Source organism: Hemitrygon akajei, chromosome 6, assembly GCF_048418815.1.
Source record: "Hemitrygon akajei chromosome 6, sHemAka1.3, whole genome shotgun sequence".
Classification (NCBI taxonomy): Eukaryota; Metazoa; Chordata; class Chondrichthyes; order Myliobatiformes; family Dasyatidae; genus Hemitrygon; species Hemitrygon akajei.
In genome coordinates, this window is record NC_133129.1 from 185,684,177 (window position 1) to 185,711,022 (window position 26,846).

Sequence of the window (26,846 nt, forward strand, 5' to 3'; positions counted from 1 at the left end):
TCCATTTTCGTTCTGTTTTTGTGGGGAGGGGATTTGGGGGTTGATGAGCCTGTTCCATTTGGGGAGAGGGAGAGAGGATTTGGGGGTTGATGTACCTGTTGCATTTTCGTTCTGTTTTTGTGGGGAGGGGATTTGGGGGTTGATGAACCTGTTCCATTTTTGTTCTGTTTTTGTGGGGAGAGGGAGAGAGGATTTGGGGGTTGATGTACCTGTTCCATTTTCGTTCTGTTTTTGTGGGGAGGGGATTTGGGGTTTGATGAGCCTGTTCCATTTTTGTTCTGTTTTTGTGGGGAGGGGATTTGGGGGTTGATGTGCCTGTTGCATTTTCGTTCTGATTTTGTGGGGAGGGGATTTGGGGGTTGATGAGCATGTTCCATTTTCATTCTGTTTTTGTGGGGAGAGGGAGAGAAAATTTGGGGGTTGATGTGCCTGTTGCATTTTTGTTCTGTTTTTGTGGGGAGGGGATTTGGGGGTTGATGTGCCTGTTCCATTTTCATTCTGTTTTTGTGGGGAGAGGGAGAGAAAATTTGGGGGTTGATGTGCCTGTTGCATTTTCGTTCTGTTTTTGTGGGGAGGGGATTTGGGGGTTGATGAGCGTGTTCCATTTTCGTTCTGTTTTTGTGGGCAGGGGATTTTGGGGTTGATGAGCCTGTTCCATTTTCGTTCTCTTTTTGTAGGGAGTGGATTTGGGGGTTGATGTGCCTGTTCCATTTTCATTCTGTTTTTGTGGGGAGAGGGAGAGAAAATTTGGTGGTTGATGTGCCTGTTGCATTTTCGTTCTGATTTTGTGGGGAGAGGATTTGGGGGTTGATGAGCCTGTTCCATTTTCGTTCTGTTTTTGTGGGGAGAGGAAGGGGGGATTTGGGGGATGGTGTGCCTGTTCCATTTTCATTCTGTTTTTGTGGGGAGGGGGGATTTGGGGGTTGATAATCGTGTTGCCTTTCTTTTCTTTCTTGCTTTCACGGCTGCCCGGAGAATTAAAGAATTTCAGAGTTGTATACTTTGATAATAAATGAGCCTTTGAAGCTGTTAATGATGGTTGACATAATAGAAATGTTTGACGTTATGAGGGGCATAGATAAGGTGGACAAACACAGTCTTTTCCCCAGGGTAGGGCAGTAGGTGAATAGACCTGGGGAGAGAGGGGAAAGATTTAAAGGGAACGTGAGGGGCAATGTTTTCTCACAGAGGGTGGTGAGTAGACAGAACGAGCTGCCGGGGAAGTGAGTGAGACTGGTACACTGGCATCATTTAAGAAGCATCTGGATAGCTACGTGGAGTGAAGGGGCCTGGACGGGTGTGGCCAAATGCAGGACATTGGGGCTAGATGGGTCGGACTGGACTGTCGGGCTGAACAGCCCATATCTGTGCTCTGTGATATGCACTAACCAGTTGTGTGTTTGAGAGCCAACAATCTGGACACAACACAATCTGACCCCTCAGTAGGGCCATGAAGCAGATCTATTCCATGGGGCAGACACGGTTTAAAGAAGAGGGAGGGTGTTAGCCTCCCGACATCTACATTTATCCCTCCATCAGCACAAATTGGACACTGAAATACACTTTGTCACATTACTTACCAAACAGATTCTGTATGAAGAGATGAACTGTCGATGCTCAAAATCAAAATCTTTCCGGTTTCCTCTCCACAGCTGCTGACTGATGCTTGAGAGTCTGCAACATTTTAATTCTTCTTTATTCTTTATTTGCAGCATCTGCACCCGTTTTATCTTTGCTAACATCTTCCAGAGTGCAGGAGCTTGCTGTGCACAGCTGTTCACCCACTTTTTATACATTACAACCCACTTCTTCACAAAAACTGATTCATAGACTTCCCAAAGATGTAAAATGCACCATTGAAAGTTTTGTAGAAGCATAGAAACAGGCACTTCAGCCCATCTAGTCCATGCTAAAACATTAATCTGCCTAGACCTGTACCTAGACCATAGCCTTCCACACCCCTTTTATCCGCGTACCTATCCAAACTTCTCTTCTATGTTGAAATCGAACCCACATCCAACAATTGGTGGGCAACTGATTCCACACTCTCACCACCCTCTGAGAGAAGTCCCCCTTGTGTTCCCCTTAAATGTTTCACCTTTCACTTTTAACCCATGACTTCTAATTGTAGTTTCACCTGACCACAGTGGGAAAGCATTTACCCTATCAATAGCTCTAACCCTATCTAATCCTAACCCAAACCCTATACCTATCTATATATTTTTGTATACCTCAATAAAATCTCCCACATTCTGCTACACTCCAAGGAATTAAGTCTAACCTTTTCAATTTTTCCCTAAAACTTGAGTCTTCAGGTCCAAACAACATCCTTGTAGATTTTCTCTGCACTCTTTCAATTTATTGATATAAGACCATAAGACAGAGGAGCAGAATCAGCCATTTGCTCACCAAGTCTGCTCCGCCATTTCATCATGGCTGATTCATTCTTCCTCTCAGCCTCAATTTCCTGCCTTCTCCCAGTATCCCTGCATATCCTGACTAATCGAGAATCTATCAACTTCTGCCTTAAATATACGTAAAGACTTGGCCTGCACAGCTACCTCTGGCAAGAAATTCCACATATTCACCACTCTCTGGCTACAGAAATTTCTCCTTATCTCTGTTCTAAAAAGTCTTCCCTCTGTACTGAGACTGCATTCTCTGGTCTTAGACTCTCCCACCGTAGGAGACATCCTCTCCACATCCACTCTATCAAAGCCTTTGACCGTTTCAATGAGGTCACCCCTAATTCCAGTGAATACAGGCCCAGAACCATCAAACACTCTTTATATGAGAAACCATTCATTTTTGTGAAGTTCCTTTGAACCCTTTCCAGTTTCAGCACATCCTTTCTAAGGGGCCCCAAAACTGTCACAATACTCCCAGTGAGGCCTCACCAGTGCTTTATAAAGTTTCAACATTACATTCTTGCTTTTGTATTCTAGTCCTCTTGAAATGACTGCTAACATTGCACCTGCCTTCCTCACCACAGACTCAATCTGCAAATTAACCTGCACAAGGACTCCTAAGTCCCTTTACATCTCAGTTTTTTGTATTTTTCCATTTAGAAAATAGTCAATTCTTTTATTTCTTCTATCAAAGTGCATGACCATACACTTCCTGGCACTGTATTCCATCTGCCATTTCTTTGCCCATTCTCTTAATCTATCTAAGGCCTTCTATAGTCTCTCTACTTCCTCAAAACTACCTGCCCCTCCACCCATTTTCATTTTGTCTGCAAACTGTGCAACAAATCCATCAATTTCATCCAAATCATTGACATATAATGAAAAAAAAATTGGTCTCAACACAGACCCTTGTGGAACACCACTAGTCACCACCAGCCAAACAGAAAAGGCTCCCTTTATTCCCACTCTTTGCCTCCTGCCAATCATTCACTGCTTTATCTATGCTAGAATTTTTTTGTGAAACACCCTGGGTTCATAGCTTCATGTGTGGCACCTTGTCAAAGACCTCTCGAAAATCCAAGTACACATCAACTGATTCTCCTTTGTCTGTAGAAACATAGAAAACCTACAGCACAATATAGGCCCTTCGGCCCACAAAGTTGTGCCAAACATTTTCCTACCTTAGAAATTACTAGGCTTACCTATAGCCCTCTATTTTACTAAGCTCCATGTACCTATCTAAAAGCCTCTTAAAAGATCCTATCATATCCACCTCCACCACCATTGCCGGCAGTCCATTCCACGCATTCACCACTCTCTGAGTAAAAAACTTACCCCTGAGGAAAAAGCCTCTGACTATCCACATGATCATTGCCTCTCATCATCTTATACACCTCTATCAGGTCACCTCTCATCCTCCTTCACTCCAAGGAGAAAAGGCTGAGTTCACTCAACCTATTCTCATAAGCCATGCTCCCCAATCCAGGCAACATCCTTGTAAATCTCCTCTGCACCCTTTCTATGGCTTCCACATCCTTTCTGTAGTGAGGCGACCAGAACTGAGCACAGTACTTCAAGTGGGGTCTGACCAGGGTCCTCTTTCGCTGTAACATTACCTCTAGGCTCCTAAGTGCAATTCCACAATTGATGCAGGTCAATACACCATACGCCTTCATAACCAGAGTCAACCTGCGCAGCTGCTTTGAGCGTCCTAAGGACTCGGACCCCAAGGTCCCTCTGATCCTCCACACTGCCAAGAGTCTTACCATTAATACTATATTCTGCCATTATATTTGACCTACCAAAATGAACCACTTCACACTTATCTGGGTTGAATTCCATCTGCCACTTCTCAGCCCAGTTTTGCATCCTATCAATTTCCCGCTGTAACCTCTAACAGCCCTCCACACTATCCACAACACCTCCGACCTTTGTGTCATCAGCAAACTTACTAACCCATCCCTCCACTTCCTCATCCAGGTCATTTATGAAAATCACAAAGAGTAAGGGTCCCAGAACAGATCCTTGAGGCACTCCACTAGCGACCGACCTCCATGCAGAATGTGACCCGTCTACAACCACTCTTTGCCTCCTGTAGGCAAGCCAGTTCTGGATCCACAAAGCAATGTACCCTTGGATCCCATGCCTCCTTACTTTCTCAATAAGCCTTGCATGGGGTACCTTATAAAATGTCTTGCTGAAATCCATATACACTACATCTACTGCTCTTCCTTCATCAATGTGTTTATTCCCATCCCCAAAAAATTCAATCAGGCTCGTAAGGCACCACCTGCCCTTGACAAAGCCGTGCTGACTATTCCTAATCATATTATACCTCTCCAAATGTTCATAAATCCTGCCTCTCAGAATCTTCTCCATCAATTTACCAACCACTGAGGTAAGACGCACTGGTCTATAATTTCCTGGGCTATCTCTACTCCCTTTCTTGAATAAAGGAACACCATCTGCAACCCTCTAATCCTTGGGAACCTCTCCCATCCGCACTGATGATGCAACGACCATTGCCAGAGGCTCAGCAATCTCCTCCCTCACCTCGCACAGTAGCCTGGGGCACATCTTGTTCGGTCCCAGCGACTTATCCAACTTGATGCTTTCCAAAAGCTCCAGCACCTCCTCTTTCTTAATATCTACATGCTCAAGCTTTTCAGTCTGCTGCAAGTCATCCCTACAATCACTAAGATCCTTTTCCATAGTGAATACTGAAGTAAAGTATTCATTAAGTACCTCTGCCATTTCCTTCGGTTTCATACACACTTTCCCACTGTCACACTTGATAGGTCCTATTCTTTCAGGTCTTATCTTTTTGCTCTTCACATAGTTGTAGAATGCTTTGGGGTTTTCCTTAATTCTGCCCACCAAGGCCTTCTCATGGCCCCTTCTGGCTCTCCTAATTTCCTTCTTAAGCTCCTTCCTAGTAGTCTTATAATCTTCTAGATTTCTAACATTACCTAGCTCTCTGAACCTTTTGTAAGCTTTTTTTTTCTTCTTGATTACCGGTAGATTTATTACAGCCTTTGTACACCATGGTTCCTGTACCCTACCATAACTTCCCTGTCTCATTGGAAAGTACCTATACAGAACTCTACACAAATATTCCCTGAATATTTGCCACATTTCTTCTGTACTTTTCACTGAGAACATCTGTTTCCAATTTAAGCCTCCAGTTTCCTGCCTGATTGCCTTATAATTCCCCTTAATCCGATTAAACACTTTTCTAACTTGTCTGTTCCTATCTTTCTCCCATGCTATTGTAAAGGAGATAAAATTATGAACACTCTCTGCAAAATGCTCTCCCACTGAGAGATCTGACACCTGACCAGGTTCATTTCCCAGTACTAAACCAAGTACAGCCTCTCCTCTTGTAGGTTTAACTACATACTGTGTCAAGAAACCTTCCTGAACACATCTAACAAACTCCACCCCATCTAAACCCCTCGCTCTAGGAAGATGACAATCGATACTTGGGAAATTAAAATCTGCCATCACGACAACCCTGTTATTATTACACCTTTCCAGGATCTGTTTCCCTATCAGCTCCTCGATATGCCTGTTACTATTGGGTGGCCTATAAAAAACACCCAGTAAAGTTATCAACCCCTTCCTGTTCCTAACCTCCACCCATAGACAATTTCTGCATGACGTCCACCTTTTCTGCAGCCCTGACATCATCTTGCTTGTTATTTCTTGAAAGAATTCCAACAGATTTTTCAGGCAAAGATTTTCCCTTGAGGAAACCATGCTGACTATGGCCTATTTTATCATGTGCCTCCAAGTACCCGAGACCTCATCCTTAATAATCAACTCCAACTGGCTTATAGTTTCCTTTCTTCTGCCTCTCACTCGTATTGAAGAGTGGAGTGACATTTCTAGTTATCCAGTCTTCCAGAACCATTCTAGAATATAGTGATTCTTGAAAGATCATTACTGTTGCCTCCATTATCTATTCAGCCACTTCTTTCAAAACTCTGGGGTGTACACCATCTGGTTCAGGAGACTTAGCGACCTTCAGAGCTTTCAGTTTCCCAAGAACCTTCTCCCTGGGCAATGGTAACTTCACACACTTTATGACCCCTGACACCTGGAACCATTCAGTTTGTCCGCTCATTCCTTATCTCCCATTTCTACCTCTCCATCATCATTTTCCAGCGGTCCGATATCCACTCTCACCTCTCTTTTACACTTTATGTATCTGAAGAAGCTTTTGGTATCTTCTTTAATATTATTGGCTAGCTTGCTTTTGTATTCCATCTTTACCTGCTTAATGACTTTAGTTGCCTTCTGTTGGTATTTGAAAGCTTCTTCTAACATCTTCCCTGTAGGTAGGTGATCAGAAAAGCATATAATAATTGGGCCTCAGTACTTATGTTGCTAACTAACCGTCTCCTCTTGTTCTGTTGTAGATGGAGTCCAACAATAACACTGAAGCCAACACTGCAGGCTCCACCAGCAACAGCAGCAGCTCGGAAGCCATCACCAGCACCACCAGCACGGTTCCCAGCAGCTCCAGCAGAACCAGCCCGATGCTGGCACCCCTCATGGAAACGTGAGTCCCGCTCCAGGCCTCCATTCCTATCCCTCCCTGCTTGCCCTGATGATGAATGGCTTTTTGAACTGCTGGGAGAGAGTCAGATATAAAGGGAGATCTGTAACTGTCAACGATTTTGACGACAGAACTGATGGCTTTGATGCAATGTTTACAGAAGATACGGAGATAGGTGGAGGGGCAGGCAGTCCTGAACCCATGTTACAGGAAGGTTGTGATTAAGATGGAGAAGGTGCAGGAGTGATTTATGAGGAAGTTACCAGGACTGGAAGCCTGGAATCAAGGAAAGACTGGACAGGCTGGGACTGTTTTTGCTGGAGTGAGGGAGGCTGAGGAGAGACCTTGTAGAGCTTTTTATAAAGTTTTAGTGGGCCTAGCAGGTTATTTGGTCACAGTCCTTTCCCCCGAGTAGGGCGAGTTGAAAACTAGAAGGCGCAGGTTTAAGGTGAGAGGGGAAAGATTTAAGGGATCATGAGGGTAGTGGGTATATGAATGAGCTTCTAGAGGAAGTGGTTAAGGTAAAAACAATTACATTTAAAAGACACTTGGACGTGTACATGGATGAGAAATGTTTGGAAGGGTAGAGGGCACATGCAGGGAAATAGGACTCCCTCCCTTTCCTTTCCAGTCCTTATGAAGGGTCTCTGCCTGAAACGTTGACTCTTTGTTCATTGCCAGAGATGCTGCCTGACCTGCTGTGTTCCTCCAGCATTGTATGTGTGTTGCTCTGGGTCATTTTGACATCTTGACCGGCATGAGTTGGGCTGAAGGACCTGTTCCCCTGCTGACTCTATCTGGAACTTAGTTCTGTTTCTGGGTAGGATTCTGTTTTCCCAGTAATGTTGCCACCTCTGCCTCCATGCTCTTGACCCACAGCCCACTCCCTACCTCTGTTGTCCTGCAGAAGGGTTCGATGATGAATGGCAGGATTCCAGTGCCCAGTAATTCTTGCAGAGGCCAGCTCCAGGAATCTCCAGGACACTTTGTAACACTGCTGCCTCCTCTCTGGTGGAGTCTTGTGCCAGAGTCTGGGAACTCCAGAGGTTCTGGTGACTGCTGGGGCTGGAGTCACAGACAGACTTTTCAGATGTGCTGGCATTGGAAAGTGCCCTGAGGACGTTCATGAGAGTGATTCCAGGAATAAAAGAGTTAATGTATGAGGAGCATTTGATGGTTCTGGGCTGGTACTTGCCAAATGGGTGTATCTCATTGAAATCTATCGAAAGGCCTATATAGAGCAGATGTCGAGTGGATATTTCCCATAGTGGATGAGTCTAAGACCAGAGGACACAGCCTCAGAACGGAGGGATATCCCTTTAGAACAGAACTGAGGAGGAATTTCTTTAGACAGAGTGTGGTGAATCTGTAGAATTCATTACTATGGATGGTTGCGAGGCCAAGTCATTGGGTATATTTAAAGCGGAGCCTGAAAGGTTCTCGATTAGTCAGGGCATCTAAAGTTATGGGGGAAAAGGCACTAGAATAGGATCTAAAGTGATAATAAATTAGCCATGGTGGAATGGCAGAACAGACTTGTTGGGCCAAATGGCCTAATTTCGCTCCTGTGCCTTATGGTCTTATGGTCCAGACCAGACTGGTAAAGGATAATGGGTCTCCCACTGAGAGAGGGTGCAGGAAGGATTCACTAGGAGTGGAATTATAAGGAAAAGCTGGACAGGCTGGGATGGTTTTATGACAGGCCTTATGAGTGAACTCAGCCTTTTCTCCTTGGAGCAATGAAGGATGAGAGGTGACCTGATAGAAGTATATAAGATGATGAGAGGCATTGAGTGTGTGGATAGTCAGAGGCTTTTTCCCAGGGCTGAAATGTCTAACACGAGAGGGGACACTTTTAAGGTGCTGGAAGTAGGTACAGATAAGATGTCAGGGGTAAGTTTTTTACTCAGAAAGTGGTGAATGTGTAGAATGGGCTGCCAGCGAGGGTGATGGAGGCAGAAATGATAGGGTCTTTTAAGAGACTCTTTGATAGTCTTTGATACTTGGAGCTCAGAAAAATAGAAGGCTAAGGATAACCCTAGGTAATTTCTAAAGTAAGTACATGTTGGGCACAGCATTGTGGGCCAAAGGGCCTGTATTGTGCTGTCGGTTTTCTATGTTTCTTGCATTGAAATCTACACAGCTCAGATATTAGTTGCACCATGCTCAAACATCCGATTCTTGACTTTGTGTGAGGTTTTAACCACGTCTATATGCACAACCTCTCCACTAACTGTTCTGGCACTCTGCTTCCCAACCTCCAGAACTGTAGTTTAACCCTCCCCTCCCCCCCACAGCATTAGCAAACCTTCCCACTAGGATACTAGTCTCCCTCCAACTGCTGTGTTTTGCACCTTGGCCCCGGAGTAACACTGTTTCGTTTGGCTATATTTGTGTACGGTTGAATTATAATTAAACATGAACTTGTTTCCCGTGTACGCTGCAGGAAGCAGAATGGAGATAAAGAGGTGGAGCAGACAGCAGCAGGCACCGTGCGTCCGCCTAGCCTTGACCTCACCAGTCTGGAGACCAAGGCCAAGATCGAGGAGGAAGCCTTCAACAAAGGGTAAGACTGCCCCGGCCAGCATCTGCTGTGTGTGCCTCTGCAAAGCATACGTGAGATAGTAACGCGCTGACAGAATGCTGACGGAACTCAGCGTCTATTGAGGGAAATAAACAGTCGATGTTTCTGGTTGAGACCCTTCATCAGCACCTGAAAGGAAGGGGGAAGGAGTACAAGCTGGCAGGTGACAGGTGAGACCAGGTGGGTGGGTGGGATGAGACCAGGTGGGATGAAGTGAGAAGCTGGCAGGTGATGTAGAAGAGGTAAAGGGCTGGAGAAGGAATCTGACAGGACAGGAGAGTGAACCATCAGAGAAAGGAAAGGAGGAGGGGCACCAAAGGAGATGATGGGCAGGTGAGGAAAAGAGACGAGGTGGGAGGACAGCCATAATGGGGGATGGAAAAAGAGATGGGAGAGAGAGAAGGGGGGAAATTACTGGAAGTTTGAAAAGTTGATGTTAATAAAAATCAGGTTGGATAGCCAAAAATTCTGAAATCAGAGGTGCAAAGGGACTTGGGAGTCTTGTGCAGGATTCCCTAAAGATTAATTTGCAGGTTGAGTCTGTGGTGAGGAAGGCAAATGCGATGTTAGCATTCATTTCGAGAGGACTAGAATATAAAAGCAAGGATGTGATGCTGAGGCTTTATAAGACATTGGTCAGATCGCACTTGGAGTATTGTGAGCAGTTTTGGGCCCTCTATCTCAGAACGGATGTGCTGTCATTGGAGAGGGTCCAGAGGAGGTTCACAAGAATGATCCCAGGAATGAAAGAGTTAATGTATGAGGAGCGATTGATGGCTCTGGGTCTCGCTGAAGTTTAGAAGAACAGCAGGGGATCTCATTGAAACCTAGCAAATACTGAAAAGGTCTAGATCGAGTGAATGTGAAGAGAATGCTTCATATGGTGCGGGAGTCTCGCACCAGAGGACACAGCCTCAGAATAGAGGGACATCCATTTAGAACAGAGATGAGGAGGAATTTCTTCAGCCAGAGGGTGGTGAATCTATGGAATTCATTGCCATTGATAGCTGTAGAGACCAAGTCATTGGGTATATTTAAAACAGGTTTGAAATGTTCTTGGTTATTCAGGTTGTCAAAGGTTACGGGGGGAAGGCAGGAGATAATGAATCAAAGGTGGAGCTGATGTGATGGTCTGATTCTAACTCTGCTCTTACTTCTATGGTCCAATGCCTAATAATAAAAAACAAAACTCTGCAGACGCTGGGAATCCAGAGCAACACACACAAACTGCTGCAGGAACTCAGCAGGTCAGGCAGTGTCTATGGAAAAGAGTAAATAGTCGACATATCGAGCCAAGACCTTCATCAAGACATAGGATAGCTTATATACATAGATTGATTGTATGTCCATAAAGTGACGCTAGACTGGACATCAGGTGACTGACAGGAAATAATAAAGTAGTGGGTGGAGGTGTTGATCAATCTTACTATTTAATTGTCCCTGCATTGGCCACTCTTCCTATGGTTATTGTAGCTTTGAACCCTGACACTCCCCTCCTGTCCTTTGAGCCAGTATGATGCTCCTTCCACCGATTCTGGTCCTAGCCCAGACGGGCTGGGCAAAGCAATTATAGCAGTTAGTATCATTGCTTTACAGCACCTGCAATCACCGACTGGGATTCAAATCCTGCCACCGTCTGCAGGGAGCTTGTACGTTCTCCCCATGAGCACGTGGCTTTCCTCCTACATTCCAAATATGTACGTCACCTGTGGCCATTCTGTATTGGCATCAGATTGTGTGGCGAACGCAAACAACACATTTCACTGTATGTTTCCACGTGCGTGTGACAAATAAAGATAATCTAATCTTCTTGTTGCTTGTGTTGTTCTACAGAACATGGGGGACATGCTATGTTGGCAACAGGTTGTATGGAGACACTTGTGGGCTGCCCCCAGCATATCCTTGGACCGCATTGGCCATTGGCAGAAACAACACATTTCACTGTACTAGATGTTCCGATGTTTCGATGTGATAAATAAACCCAATGAAGCTAATCCGTCATGGTGTCAGTAACTCTCCGGTGAAGCAGTAAGGATGTCCATAAGGCCATAAGAAATAGGAGCAGAATCAGGCCATTAGGCCCATTGAGTCTGCTCCACCATTTCATCATGGCTGATCCATTTTCTCAGCCTTCTCCCGTATCCTTCATGCCCTGACTGAGATCATAAGATGCTATAAAAATGTGATGGTTATTGTTTTAAAAAGCAGGATTTTTTGGTGGCCAAACATTATAATTCTATTTCCTGTGCCTATTCCACCTTAATGGCCTTCTACTGCCACAAGGAGGTCACTCTCAGGATGGAGGAGCAACACCTCATATTCTGTCTTAGTAGCTTCCAACCTGAACACATGAACATCGATTTCTCAAACTTCCATTAATTTCCTTCACTTCTCCTTCCCCTTTTGCAATTCCCCACTCTGTCCCCCCTCTTACCTCTTCTCTTCTCCTGCCTATCACTCGCTCCTTCCCTTTCACTCATGGTGCACTCTCCTCTCCTATCAGATTCCTCTGTCAGCCCTTTTCCCTTTCCACCTGTCACCTCCCAGCTTCTCACTTCATCCCCTCCCCCACCCACCTGGTCTCACCTATCACCTTGTAACTTGTCCTTTTTCCTAACCCCCCCCCCCCCAACTTCATATTCTGGCACCTTCTCCCTCCCTTTTCAGTCCTGATGAAGGGTCTCAGCCTGAAACATTGACTGTTTATTCATCTCCATAGATGCTGCCTGACCTGCTGAGTTTCTCCAGCAGGCTGTGTGTGTCACTCTGGATTCCAGCATCTGCAGAATCTCTGGTGTTTGTAGCTCTTGGTTCTTGGTCATTGGACATTGTTGGTGAGGGTTTGGTGCTTCTTTAATAAGACCATATGAGATAGGAGTGGAGACCATTCAACCCATTGAGACTGAATGGTAGCTAGCCACAATTCCCCACCTCCCCCCCCCCCCCCCTTCATTAGATCATCACATCTCACACTTCATCTCTCCCAGCAACAGGACTTTACCCACCCACTGAGTAAAAGAATCCCTTACTTCGCTTTTGGATCTTTAGCCAATCATCTTCGCTCTACAAAGGCTAGGTCTTGACCGCTCCACCAATGGGAGCAGTTTTCATTGTGGCTTGGTATGGCAACTGCTCTGCACATATCCACAAGAAACCACAGAGGGCTGTGGACAAAGCCCAGCTCATCACGGAAACCTCCATATCATTGTGGGCTTGCGATGTTAGTGTGGGAATATGAGTGACACTTGCATACTGCTCATAGCACAATGGTTGTGTTGGTTGTTGATACACACAACGCATTTCACTGTATGTTTCAATGTACAATGATAAATAAATGGATCTCACTGGACTCTGTCTACACTTCTATCTGCCCCAGCATAATCAACGACCCTCCCCATCCCGAACATTCTCCCTTCTCCCCACTCTCATCGGGCAGAAGATACAAAAGCCTGAAAGCTCGTCCCACCAGGCTCAAGGACAGCTTCCAGTCCACTGTTATAACAGTATCCCATGTATGATAAAATGGACTTTTGACCTCACAATCTACCTGACCATGACTTTAGTACCTGTTTTTTGGCCTGCACTGCACTTTCTCTGTAATTGTGACACTTTATTCTGCATTCTGTTATAGTTTTCTTTGTTCTAGCTCAATACACTGTGTAATGGTCTGATCTGTATGAAGAGTATGCAAGGCCAGCTTTTCACATAACAAACCAGTTCACCAGTAATGCAACATCACCCTCTCCTTAAGTCCATCATCCCTGCTGGGGCAGAGACCACAGACATCAGCTTGCCAAAGTCCTCTATACAGGGCTAGGCTTCAGGCTTTCCCAGGTGTAGACATCTTCTTGGTGCATCATTCTTCTCCCAGGGATGAAGATTTTGGAGCTTCTGTTGGTGTTTCTGTAGCTCTGGGTATTAACAGGATGAGGTTGCTAGCCCCATTCCCAGCCCTGCTCTTTTGACAGTTGGGCTTGGGGAGTTCATACCCAACCCACCTCCTTTCACAGCTGGGTTTGGGACTGTCCATGTGGAGTTCATACCCAACCCTCCTCCTTTCACAGCCGGGTTTGGGACTGTCCATGGGGAGTTCATACCCGTTCCTCCGCCTTTCACAGCCGGGTTTGGGACTGTCCATGGGGAGTTCATACCCAACCCTCCTCCTTTCACAGCCGGGTTTGGGACTGTCCATGGGGAGTTCATACCCGTTCCTCCTCCTTTCACAGCCGGGTTTGGAACTGTCCATGGGGAGTTCATACCCAACCCTCCTCCTTTCACAGCCGGGTTTGGGACTGTCCATGGGGAGTTCATACCCGTTCCTCCTCCTTTCACAGCCGGGTTTGGGACTGTCCATGGAGAGTTCATACCCGTTCCTCCTCCTTTCACAGCCGGGTTTGGGACTGTCCATGGGGAGTTCATACCCGTTCCTCCTACTTTCACAGCCGGGTTTGGGACTGTCCATGGGGAGTTCATACCCAACCCTCCTCCTTTCACAGCCGGGTTTGGGACTGTCCATGGGGAGTTCAGACCCAACCCTCCTCCTTTCACAGCCGGGTTTGGGACGGTCCATGGGGAGTTCAGACCCAACCCTCCTCCTTTCACAGCCGGGTTTGGGACTGTCCATGGGGAGTTCAGACCCAACCCTCCTCCTTTCACAGCCGGGTTTGGGACTGTCCATGGGGAGTTCAGACCCAACCCTCCTCCTTTCACAGCCGGGTTTGGGACTGTCCATGGGGAGTTCATACCCGTTCCTCCTACTTTCACAGCCGGGTTTGGGACTGTCCATGGGGAGTTCATACCCGTTCCTCCTACTTTCACAGCCGGGTTTGGGACTGTCCATGGGGAGTTCATACCCAACCCTCCTCCTTTCACAGCCGGGTTTGGGACTGTCCATGGGGAGTTCAGACCCAACCCTCCTCCTTTCACAGCCGGGTTTGGGACGGTCCATGGGGAGTTCAGACCCAACCCTCCTCCTTTCACAGCCGGGTTTGGGACTGTCCATGGGGAGTTCAGACCCAACCCTCCTCCTTTCACAGCCGGGTTTGGGACTGTCCATGGGGAGTTCATACCCGTTCCTCCTCCTTTCACAGCCGGGTTTGGGACTGTCCATGGGGAGTTCATACCCGTTCCTCCTACTTTCACAGCCGGGTTTGGGACTGTCCATGGGGAGTTCATACCCAACCCTCCTCCTTTCACAGCCGGGTTTGGGACTGTCCATGGGGAGTTCATACCCAACCCTCCTCCTTTCACAGCCGGGTTTGGGACTGTCCATGGGGAGTTCATACCCAACCCTCCTCCTTTCACAGCCGGGTTTGGGACTGTCCATGGGGAGTTCAGACCCAACCCTCCTCCTTTCACAGCCGGGTTTGGGACTGTCCATGGGGAGTTCAGACCCAACCCTCCTCCTTTCACAGCCGGGTTTGGGACTGTCCATGGGGAGTTCAGACCCAACCCTCCTTTCACAGCCGGGTTTGGGACTGTCCATGGGGAGTTCAGACCCAACCCTCCTTTCACAGCCGGGTTTGGGACTGTCCATGGGGAGTTCATACCCAACCCTCCTCCTTTCACAGCCGGGTTTGGGACTGTCCATGGGGAGTTCATACCCGTTCCTCCTCCTTTCACAGCCGGGTTTGGGACTGTCCATGGGGAGTTCATACCCGTTCCTCCTCCTTTCACAGCCGGGTTTGGGACTGTCCATGGGGAGTTCATACCCGTTCCTCCTCCTTTCACAGCCGGGTTTGGGACTGTCCATGGGGAGTTCATACCCGTTCCTCCTCCTTCCACAGCCGGGTTTGGGACTGTCCATGGGGAGTTCATACCCATTCCTCCTCCTTTCACAGCCGGGTTTGGGACTGTCCATGGGGAGTTCATACCCGTTCCTCCTCCTTCCACAGCCGGGTTTGGGACTGTCCATGGGGAGTTCATACCCAACCCTCCTCCTTTCACAGCCGGGTTTGGGACTGTCCATGGGGAGTTCATACCCAACCCCCCTCCTTTCACAGCCGGGTTTGGGACTGTCCATGGGGAGTTCATACCCAACCCTCCTCCTTTCACAGCCGGGTTTGGGACTGTCCATGGGGAGTTCAGACCCGTTCCTCCTCCTTTCACAGCTGGGTTTGGGACTGTCCATGGGGAGTTCATACCCGTTCCTCCTCCTTTCACAGCCGGGTTTGGACTGTCCATGGGGAGTTCATACCTGTTCCTCCTCCTTTCACAGCTGGGTTTGGGACTGTCCATGGGGAGTTCATGCCCGTTCCTCCTCCTTTCACAGCTGGGTTTGGGACTGTCCATGGAGAGTTCATACCCAACCCTCCTCCTTCTACAGCCGGGTTTGGGACTGTCCATGGGGAGTTCATACCCGTTCCTCCTCCTTTCACAGCCGGGTTTGGGACTGTCCATGGGGAGTTCATACCCAACCCTCCTCCTTCCACAGCCGGGTTTGGGACTGTCCATGGGGAGTTCATACCCGTTCCTCCTCCTTTCACAGCCGGGTTTGGGACTGTCCATGGGGAGTTCATACCCGTTCCTCCTCCTTTCACAGCCGGGTTTGGGACTGTCCATGGGGAGTTCATACCCGTTCCTCCTCCTTTCACAGCCGGGTTTGGGACTGTCCATGGGGAGTTCATACCCGTTCCTCCTCCTTTCACAGCCGGGTTTGGGACTGTCCATGGGGAGTTCATACCCGTTCCTCCTCCTTTCACAGCCGGGTTTGGGACTGTCCATGGGGAGTTCATACCCGTTCCTCCTCCTTTCACAGCCGGGTTTGGGACTGTCCATGGGGAGTTCATACCCGTTCCTCCTCCTTTCACAGCCGGGTTTGGGACTGTCCATGGAGAGTTCATACCCGTTCCTCCTCCTTTCACAGCCGGGTTTGGGACTGTCCATGGGGAGTTCATACCCGTTCCTCCTCCTTTCACAGCCGGGTTTGGGACTGTCCATGGGGAGTTCATACCCGTTCCTCCTCCTTTCACAGCCGGGTTTGGGACTGTCCATGGGGAGTTCATACCCGTTCCTCCTCCTTTCACAGCCGGGTTTGGGACTGTCCATGGGGAGTTCATACCCAACCCCCCTCCTTTCACAGCCGGATTTGGGACTGTCCATGGGGAGTTCATACCCAACCCTCCTCCTTTCACAGCCGGGTTTGGGACTGTCCATGGGGAGTTCATACCCGTTCCTCCTCCTTTCACAGCCGGGTTTGGGACTGTCCATGGGGAGTTCAGACCCAACCCTCCTTTCACAGCCGGGTTTGGGACTGTCCATGGGGAGTTCATACCCAACCCTCCTCCTTGCACAGCCGGGTTTGGGACTGTCCATGGGGAGTTCATACCCGTTCCTCCTCCTTTCACAGCTGGGTTTGGGACTGTCCATGGGGAGTTCATACCCAACCCTCCTCCTTTCACAGCCGGGTTTGGGACTGTCCATGGGGAGTTCATACCCATTCCTCCTCCTTTCACAGCTGGGTTTGGGACTGTCCATGGGGAGTTCATACCCGTTCCTCCTCCTTTCACAGCCGGGTTTGGGACTGTCCATGGGGAGTTCATACCCGTTCCTCCTCCTTCCACAGCCGGGTTTGGGACTGTCCATGGGGAGTTCATACCCGTTCCTCCTCCTTTCACAGCCGGGTTTGGGACTGTCCATGGGGAGTTCATACCCGTTCCTCCTCCTTTCACAGCCGGGTTTGGGACTGTCCATGGGGAGTTCATACCCAACCCTCCTCCTTTCACAGCCGGGTTTGGGACTGTCCATGGGGAGTTCATACCCGTTCCTCCTCCTTTCACAACCGGGTTTGGGACTGTCCATGGGGAGTTCATACCCAACCCTCCTCCTTTCACAGCTGGGTTTGGGACTGTCCATGGGGAGTTCATACCCAACCCTGCTTTTATAGTGTGGCTTGGGACTGTCCATGGCGAAATTAGTCATACATCTATAATGGATGAAATGCAGCACAACAACCCATTGGCTAACGCTCTTTCTAAAACGTTTCTGTCTCCAAGTTACCGGGAAGGTTTGAAAGCCCAACTCAGCCAGGATCAGAAGGAGCTTCGGCATGAAACTGGGAAAGCGGAAGGAGCCAGCGAGGGACCACCAACAGAGACCGTCCTCACAGGGGGAAGGAAGGCCAGGTGGGTGCTCACCCGATGAGGGTGGGAGTTACTTCACTAGCTGTGGGACTGTCCCACACCACAGTTCTGTAGAGAGACTGGTCAATTGAAGAAAGTAAATAGAATTATGAGAGAGAGGGAGAAGAAATCACCGTAAACATAAATATTTAAAAGTTCCAAGTAAAGTTATTGTTGAAGTACATATGAGGGGTGATTGATAAGTTCGTGGCCTAAGGTAGAAGGAGTCAATTTTAGAAAACCTAGCACATTTATTTTTCAACATAGTCCCCTCCTATATGTACACACTTAGTCCAGCGGTCGTGGAGCATACGGATCTTGCACCTCCAGAAAGTGTCCACAGCGGGGGTGATTGATAAGTTCTTGGTCTTGGGTAGAAGAAGATGAGTTATACAGCTCTCGTTGCATACACATGCAGTTGAACTCTTTGAGTGATTATGCAGAAAGTTTGAAGGTAATAACTCATCTGGGGTCTGAGTCCTGAGGCTCCTGTACCTTCTTCCTGATGGCAGCAGCCAGAAGAGAACATGGCCTGGATGGTGGGGTCCTTGAAGATGGATGCTGCTTTCCTGCCACAACGCTCCATGTAGACGTATCTACATCTAAATATTCCAGGGGCATGTAGAGACACAGAGCAATACAGTACCGATGCAGACCCTTCAGCCCAACCAGTCCATGCTAACCACAGTGCCCATCCAGGTCATCCCTATTCCCTGCATTTGGCCCATATCACTCTAAGCCTCACCCCTCCATGTAGCTGTGCAAGTGTTCTTAAATGATGCTGCAACCACTTCCTCTGGTAGTTCATTCCATATACTCACCACCCGCTTGGTGAAAAAACCCTCAGCCCTTTTATAAATCTTACCCCTGTCACCTGTCATCTTACCCCGTACCCCTAAACAATGCCCTCTAGCTTTGGACTAGGCTGGCTAGTGGCACAATGGCATCAGCGCCAGACTCCAGAGCGAAGGCTCCCGAGTTCGAATCCAAGTCGGGCCACTCCCGAGCACGTTTCCATCTGTGCCGAGTTAAACATCGAGCTAGCCACTCGGCCTTGTAAAAAAAAAGTAAGGGTCGAGTCAGGAATGTTCATATCATGACCAGGTTAATCCGAAAGGGGACCAATCCTGACACCCACGCACCAGACAAGAATAGCCGACTGTCTGATGCAACATGCTGAAAAAAAAGCTTTGGACTCCCCTGCCCGAGGGAAAAGACTGTTACCATCCATCTCCTAACTTTAAACACTTAACGAGAATCGTCCCTTATTCTCCCATGTTCCAAGAAATAAGGACCTAGTCTGGCCAACCTCCTTGTAAATCTTCTCTGCATTCTTTCCAGTTTAGACCAGAAGACCTAAGCGAGAGAGAGATGGCCAAGTGAGTCTGTTCCGCCATTCCATCATGACTGGTTTATTATCCCCGCTCAATGCAATTGTCCTGCCATCTCTCAGCACCCTTGACACCCTGACTAATTAAGAGCTGACCAACCTCTGTATTAGATATACTCAAAGACTTTACCTCCACAGCTGTCTGTGGCAATGACTTCCACAGATTCACCACTCTCTGTCTAAAGAAATTCCTTCTCAACTCTGTTATAAGTGGACGTCCCTCTATTCTGAGGCTGTGCCCCTGGTCTGAATATATCTGCTTAACCACGTCCTGTAACAAGGCTTCTTTCCACATTATATATCAACAATTTGGACGATGGAATTGTGGCTTTGTGGCCAAGTTTGCAGAAGATACAAAGATAGGAGGAGGAGCAGGTAGTGTTGAGGAAACAGGGAGTCTGTAGAGGGACTGAGACAGATTGGGAGAATGGGCAAAGGAGTGGCAGGTGGAATACAGTGCTGGGAATTGTATGGTCATGCACTTTGGTAGAATGGGGAGAAAATTCAAAAGCTCAGGCACAAAGGGACCTGGGAGTCCTTGTACGGTATTCCCTAAAGGTTAACTTGCAGGTTGAGTTGGTGGTGAAGAAGGCAAATGCGATGTTAGAATTCATTTCAAGAGGTCTAGAATATAAAAGCGAGGATGTAATGCTGAGTCAGCACTTGGAGTATTGTGAACAGTTTTGGACTCTATCTAAGAAGAGTGTGCTGACATTGGAGAGGGTCCAGAGGAGGTTCATGAAAATGATTTCAGAAATGAAAAAGGTAACATATGAGGAGCTCTGGGCCTGTATTCCCTGGAGTTTAGAAGAATGATTTTGAAATCTATCCAATATTGAAAGGCCTCGATGGAGTGGATGTTTCCTATAAGTTCAAGTTCAAGGTTAATTATCATTCAACATACATGAATACAGCCAAATGAAACAGTGTTACTCTGGGGCCAAGGGGTAGAACACAGAAACAACAGTCACACACAACACAGAGCATATTTAAGACAGCAGTTAAATACCCAATCGCACAAAAAAAATAGTCGGACAGTCTAGGATCAGAGGGCACAGCCTGAGAATAGAGAGGCATCCTTTTAGAACAGAGATGAGGAGGAATTTCTTTAGCCAGAGAGAGGTGAATCTGTTGAATTCATTGTCTGTGGAGGCCAAGTTACTGAAATATTTAAAGCAGAGTTTGACAAGTTCTTGGTTAGTCAGGATGTCCAATGTTATGAAAAGTAAGCATGAGAATGGTGTGGAGAGGGAAAATAAATCAGCCATAATCAAATGGCCTTAATCTGCTCCCAAACTGTTCACAGTACTCCAAACGCGGCCTCGTCAACAACACATACCCTACAAAGCATAATGAGTTATCGGGTGGTAGAGGACAGGCGGGGATGATAATTGGACAAATACGGTAGATGATAGATAGATAGATAGATAGATAGATACTTTATTCATCCCCATGCGTGGCTGCTGGTTATCTGAAGTGGGTATTGGAGTTTTGTGAGCAGTTTTAGGCCCCTTAACTAAGAAAAGATGTGTTGGCATTGAAGAAGGTCCAGAGGAGATTCACATGAATGATTCCAGGAAAGAAAGGGTTAATGTATGAGAAGTGCCTGTACACACTGGAGTTTAGAAGTATGGGGGGGGGGGGGGGGGGGAGGCGCAGAATCTCACTAAATCCTGGTAAATATTGAAAGGCATTGATAAGTGGATGTGGAGAGGATGTTTCCTTTCATGGGGGAGTCTAGGACCAGAGGGCACAGCCTCAGAATAGAGGGACATCCCTTTAGAACAGAGATGAGGGGGGATTTCTTAACCAGACGGTGGTGAATCTGTGGAATTAATTGTCACAGACAGTTGTAGAGACCAAGTCATTTGATATATTTAAGGCAGAGATTGATACGTTCTTGATTAGTAAGGGTGTCAAAGGTTACAGGGAGAAGGCAGGAGAATGGGGTTGAGAGGGATAATAAATCAGCCCTGATGGAATGGCAGGACAGACTCAATGGCAAATGACCTGATTCAAATGGGATGAAATGGTAGAAATTGGAGAATTGCCTATAATCCCGTGCCGCGAGCCAGGCCAAGACTTAGCAGAGAGCAGGGATCACTTGAGGTTGAGGTTTGCTGGCTGTGGAAAAAGAGAGACGTCAGAACACCATCACATCCCACATCCTGCTGAGCGACAGGGTCATTGTCCCCAGTCAGACTCCAGGCCATTGCTCCCTGCTCCACCCGAACCGCATCTCTCAGCTTCCTCCGGGCATGGGTGGTGTCAGGCCAACCCTGCCCCCTACTGCTAGGCGAGGAGGCAAGGGTGAGAGAGAGAGAGAGAGAAAGGGGACTGATTAAAGAGGGTAGAGTGGGGAATGTGATCAGAGGGAAGTGATGTGTTAGGAGGGGAAATTTGGAGGGGGTTGATAGGAGAGGTGATTAGGTTGATTGGGATGCAATTAATAAAATTATCTTTCTTTATTTCCTTCCCTCCATCTGATTTTCTCCATACTCCCCTGTTCCCCTTGCCTGTTCTCACTCTCATTTTCATTTATCTCCCCTCTCTTTCCATCTCCCCATCTGACCGTTTGTTTTTGCCCTGACTCTCTCCCTATCCCCTTCTTTTGCCCACTCTCTCTGTCTTTCCACCTATTCCAACATCACACTCTCTCTCCTCTCCTTTACTTCCCTTGCCCCATCTGCCTCTCTCTGACCCTCTTGTCTACCCCTTCTTCGGCCTCTCCCTCTTTGTATGTCCAAACCTCTACCTCCCCCTCTCTGTGCATCCATTCCTCTGCCTGCACTGTCTACCCTTCCTTCTGCCCCTCCCTCTGCCTCCCTGTCCACCCCTCCCTCTGCCTCTCCCTCTGTACATCCACACCTCTGCATCCCCTATCTGCCCCTCCCTCTCCCCCTCTGAACATCCATCCCTCTGCCTCCCCGTCCACCCCTCCCTCTGCTTCTTGTTCCCTTTCCCACAGTAAGTTGGAAGAGGTTGCTGAGCTGATTGTCCGTCTGTGTCCGAAGCCAGCGAGGCACCGCAGCGTGATCTGGGTCGTGGCCGCCATTGTCCTCCTGCTGGCCGTACTCAGCAGTATCTTCGCCTCTCTGCGCAGTCCATGTGAGCAGGCCGCGGGCTCGCCCAGCGCGAAGGGCTCCTGCCTCCCCTCCGGGCACAGTTCCACCTGGCCTTTCTCACGATTGTGGCACAGAAACCGGGCGCAGGCATGAGGGTGGGGCAGGACCCGGAGCCGAGGTTGTGTGCCGGCTAATGCTGCAGCAGAGTGGCTGTCGAGCAGCGTGGAATCGGGCGTGTGGAGGGGACTGTTGGCCAACACTGTGAACCTTGTGCTGGCTGCAGTGGCGATATAGAGCAACAAGAGACTTTGAACTCTGAGACAAGACACAGACATACAAGCAGAATGAGGCCACTCAGCCCATCGAGTCTGTTTCTCCATTCCATCATGGAAGATTCATTATCCCTCTCGACCCTGTTCTCATGCCCTCTCCCTGTAACCTTTGATGCCCATACCAACCGAGAACCAATTAACCTCACTTCAAATATACCCAATGACTCAGCATCCAAAGCAGTCCATGGCAATGAACTCCACTGAGTCACCCCCCTCTGGCTAAAGAAATTCCTCCTCAGCTCTGTTCTAAATGTACATCCCTCTATTCTGAGGCTGTGCCTCTAGTACTAGACTCCCCACTACAGCCTCTCCACATTCACTCTATCTTTCAATGAGATCCCCACTCCAGTGAGTACAGGCCCAGCGCCATCAAACATTCCTCATATGTTAACCCTTCCATTCCTGGGATCATTCTCGTGAACTCCCTCTCGACCCTCTCCAATGCCAGAACATCTTTTCTTAAATAAGGGGCCCAAAACTGCTCACGAAACTCCAAGTGAGGTCTGTCCAACATCTTATAAATCCTCAGTGTAACATCCTTGCTTTTATGTTCTAGATCCTCCTACCTTTCACCTAACAGGCATTTTGTGGGTTTCTTGTGTTTGAGTCTCAGTAAATACTCAAACACCATGGCCCCCCCATCGTGTCACAGTGGTTTACTTGTCTGAGTGCAGGTTGGGCTGGATTTTGATTTTAAACATTTGCTGTGGTTTCCACTGCCAATCCCTCAGTGCACGGCAGCATAGTGGATAGCGTGGCACTATTACAGCCTGGGGCTTCAGTTCGGAGTTCAATTCCAGCACCCTCCTTAAGCAAGCTTGTACATTCCTCCAGGTGACCGTGTGACTTTCTGCCCAGGGACCATGTGGGTTTCCTGCCCGAGACAGTGAAGCTTTCCTCCCCGTGACCGTGTGACCTTCCTCCCTGTGACCGCGTGACTTTCCTCCCTGTGACCACTAACTTTCCTCCTGTGACCATTAACTTTCCTCCCTGTGACCACTAACTTTCCTCTCCGTGACCGTGTGACTTTCCTCTCCGTGACCGTGTGACTTTCCTCCCCGTGACCGTGTGACTTTCCTCCCTGTGACCACTAACTTTCCTCTCCGTGACCGTGTGACTTTCCTCTCCGTGACCGTGTGACTTTCCTCTCCGTGACCGTGTGACTTTCCTCCCCGTGACCGCGTGACTTTCCTCCCTGTGACCGCTAACTTTCCTCCCTGTGACCGCGTGACTTTCCTCCCTGTGACCACTAACTTTCCTCCCCGTGACCGCGTGACTTTCCTCCTGTGACCGTGTGACTTTCCTCCCCGTGACCGCGTGACTTTCCTCCTGTGACCATTAACTTTCCTCCCCGTGACCGCTAACTTTCCTCCCTGTGACCGCGTGACTTTCCTCCTGTGACCGTGTGACTTTCCTCCCTGTGACCGCGTGACTTTCCTCCTGTGACCGCGTAACTTTCCTCCTGTGACCGCTAACTTTCCTCCCTGTGACCGCGTGACTTTCCTCCTGTGACCGTGTGACTTTCCTCCCTGTGACCGCGTGACTTTCCTCCTGTGACCGCGTGACTTTCCTCCCCGTGACCGTGTGATTTTCCTCCCCGTGACCGCGTGACTTTCCTCCCCGTGACCGCGTGACTTTCCTCCCCGTGACCGTGTGACTTTCCTCCCTGTGACCATGTGACTTTCCTCCTGTGACCACTAACTTTCCTCTCCGTGACCGTGTGACTTTCCTCCCCGTGACCGCGTGACTTTCCTCCCTGTGACCGCGTGACTTTCCTCCCTGTGACCGCGTGACTTTCCTCCCTGTGACCGCTAACTTTCCTCTCCGTGACCACTAACTTTCCTCCCCGTGACCGCGTGACTTTCCTCCCTGTGACCATTAACTTTCCTCCCCGTGACCACTAACTTTCCTCTCCGTGACCGTGTGACTTTCCTCCCCGTGACCGCGTGACTTTCCTCCCTGTGACCGCGTGACTTTCCTCCCTGTGACCGCTAACTTTCCTCTCCGTGACCACTAACTTTCCTCCCCGTGACCGCGTGACTTTCCTCCCTGTGACCATTAACTTTCCTCCCCGTGACCACTAACTTTCCTCCCCGTGACCGTGTGACTTTCCTCCCCGTGACCGCGTGACTTTCCTCTCCGTGACCACTAACTTTCCTCCCCGTGACCGCGTGACTTTCCTCCCTGTGACCATTAACTTTCCTCTCCGTGACCACTAACTTTCCTCCCCGTGACCGTGTGACTTTCCTCCCCGTGACCGTGTGACTTTCCTCCCCGTGACCGCGTGACTTTCCTCCCTGTGACCGCGTGACTTTCCTCCCTGTGACCGCTAACTTTCCTCCCTGTGACCGCGTGACTTTCCTCCTGTGACCATTAACTTTCCTCTCCGTGACCGCGTGACTTTCCTCTCCGTGACCGTGTGACTTTCCTCTCCGTGACCACTAACTTTCCTCTCCGTGACCGTGTGACCTTCCTCCTTGTGACCATTAACTTTCCTCCCTGTGACCATTAACTTTCCTCCCCGTGACCACTAACTTTCCTCTCCGTGACCGTGTGACCTTCCCCCCTGTGACCATTAACTTTCCTCCCTGTGACCATTAACTTTCCTCCCCGTGACCATTAACTTTCCTCTCCGTGACCATTAACTTTCCTCCCCGTGACAACTAACTTTCCTCCCGTGACAGTGTGTCTTTCCCCTGGGTGCTCCAGTTTCCTCTCACAGTCGTAAGACATACAGGTTAATAGGGTCATTGGTTATTTTAATTGTCCTGTGGTTAGGCAAGTGTTAAATTGGGAGAGTGCTGTTTAGTGTGGTTTGAAAGGTTGGAAGGGCCTATTCTGTACTGTTTCTCTAACTAAATAAATAAACTCCCTCATATCAAGTTAAACTCCATCCACCATACCAGCCAGGATCTCCCGATGGCCAGCCATTTTAGTTCCTGTCCCCATCCCACATCACTATGTCTGTCCATGGCTTCCTCCACTGGCACGATGAGGACAGTTGCTGGTTCAGAATCACTGGCACGTGTCATGGAATGTGTTGTTTTGCACAGCAGTACACTGCAATATAGAGTAATAGAAACTATAAATTACAATAATAAACATATCTACAGTACATAAATTAAATTAAATTAGTAGTGAAAAAAGATAGCAAAAAAATAGTGAGGCAGTGTTCATGGATTCAATGTTCATTCAGAAATCTGATGGTGGAGGGAAGAAGCCGCTCCTGAATCATTGAGTGTGTGTCTTCAAGCTCCTGTACCTCCTCCCTGATGGCAGCAATGAGAAGAGGGGTCTTCAGGCTCCTGTACCTCCTCCCTGATGGCAGCAATGAGAAGAGGGGTCTTCAGGCTCCTGTACCTCCTCCCTGATGGCAGCAATGAGAAGAGGGCATGTCCTGGGTGATGGGGACCCTTCACAATGGACGCTGCCTTTTCGAGGCATCGCCTTTTGAAGATGCACTCGATGCTGGGGAGGCTGGTGCCCATGGTGGAACTGACTGAGATTACAACTTTCTGCAGCTTTTCCTGATCCTGTGCAGTGGCCCCTCCATACCAGACAGTGATGTAACCAGTTAAGAGTGCTCTTCACAGTACACCTCATATTCCATCTGGGTACCCTCCTTCACATTCAGGTGATCTTCAAATTCAGATTTATTCACCACACAGACATCGAAACAGACAGTGAAATCTGTCATTTGTGTTTACAACGCAGCTCGAGGAGGTGCTGGGGCTGGCCGCAGGTGTTGTTACACATTCCAACGCCAACATGACATACCCATAATGCTTGGCAAAACGACTCAAGCAGCAACAACAACAACAGACCAAAACAAGCCCCAAGTCTGGCCCAGACGTGCAGACTCGAACTTTAGGCTTCTACCTCTAACAGCATCAATTTCTCCAACTTCTGATAACCACTTTCCTATGTCTCCTCCCATCATCCTATCGCTTTCCCCTCCCCTATTCCCTCCATCTGCCCATCACTCTGTGGCTCCTCACCTCCTTCCCTTTACTCCACTATCCTCTTCTAACAGATTCCACCTTCAGCTCTTTGTCATTTCCACATATCATTTCCCAGCTTCTCACAATTCCCACAATTCCCCTCCTTCTCTACCCTAACAATCCCCTCATCTTGATCCACCTATCACCTCCCAGCTTTGTACACCTCTTGCACAGTCCTTCCACTCACCTCACCTGGATCCTCCTATCACCTCCCAGCTTAGAAATATAGAAAAAACATAGAAAACCTACAGCACAATACAGGCCCTTTGGCCCACAAATCTGTGCCAAACATGTCCCTCCCTTAGAAATTACCTAGGGTTATCCATAGCCCTCTATTTTTCTAAGCTCCATGTTCCTGTCCAGGAGCCTCTTAAAAGACCCTATC

The 26,846-nt window shown here is 48.4% G+C and overlaps 1 protein-coding gene across 1 annotated transcript in view; it reads left to right on the forward strand.

Annotated features, from left to right (window-relative positions):
* mrvi1 (murine retrovirus integration site 1 homolog) overlaps positions 1-25,591 on the forward strand; it is a 253,637-nt gene extending 228,046 nt beyond the window's left edge. The window contains exons 22-25 of the mRNA XM_073049956.1: positions 6,830-6,972; positions 9,416-9,535; positions 17,548-17,676; positions 22,032-25,591. Coding sequence (XP_072906057.1) covers positions 6,830-6,972; positions 9,416-9,535; positions 17,548-17,676; positions 22,032-22,281 — 642 coding nt within the window. The 3' untranslated portion in view covers positions 22,282-25,591. The remainder of the gene's footprint in view (positions 1-6,829; positions 6,973-9,415; positions 9,536-17,547; positions 17,677-22,031) is intronic.
* Positions 25,592-26,846: the final 1,255 nt, after the last annotated feature.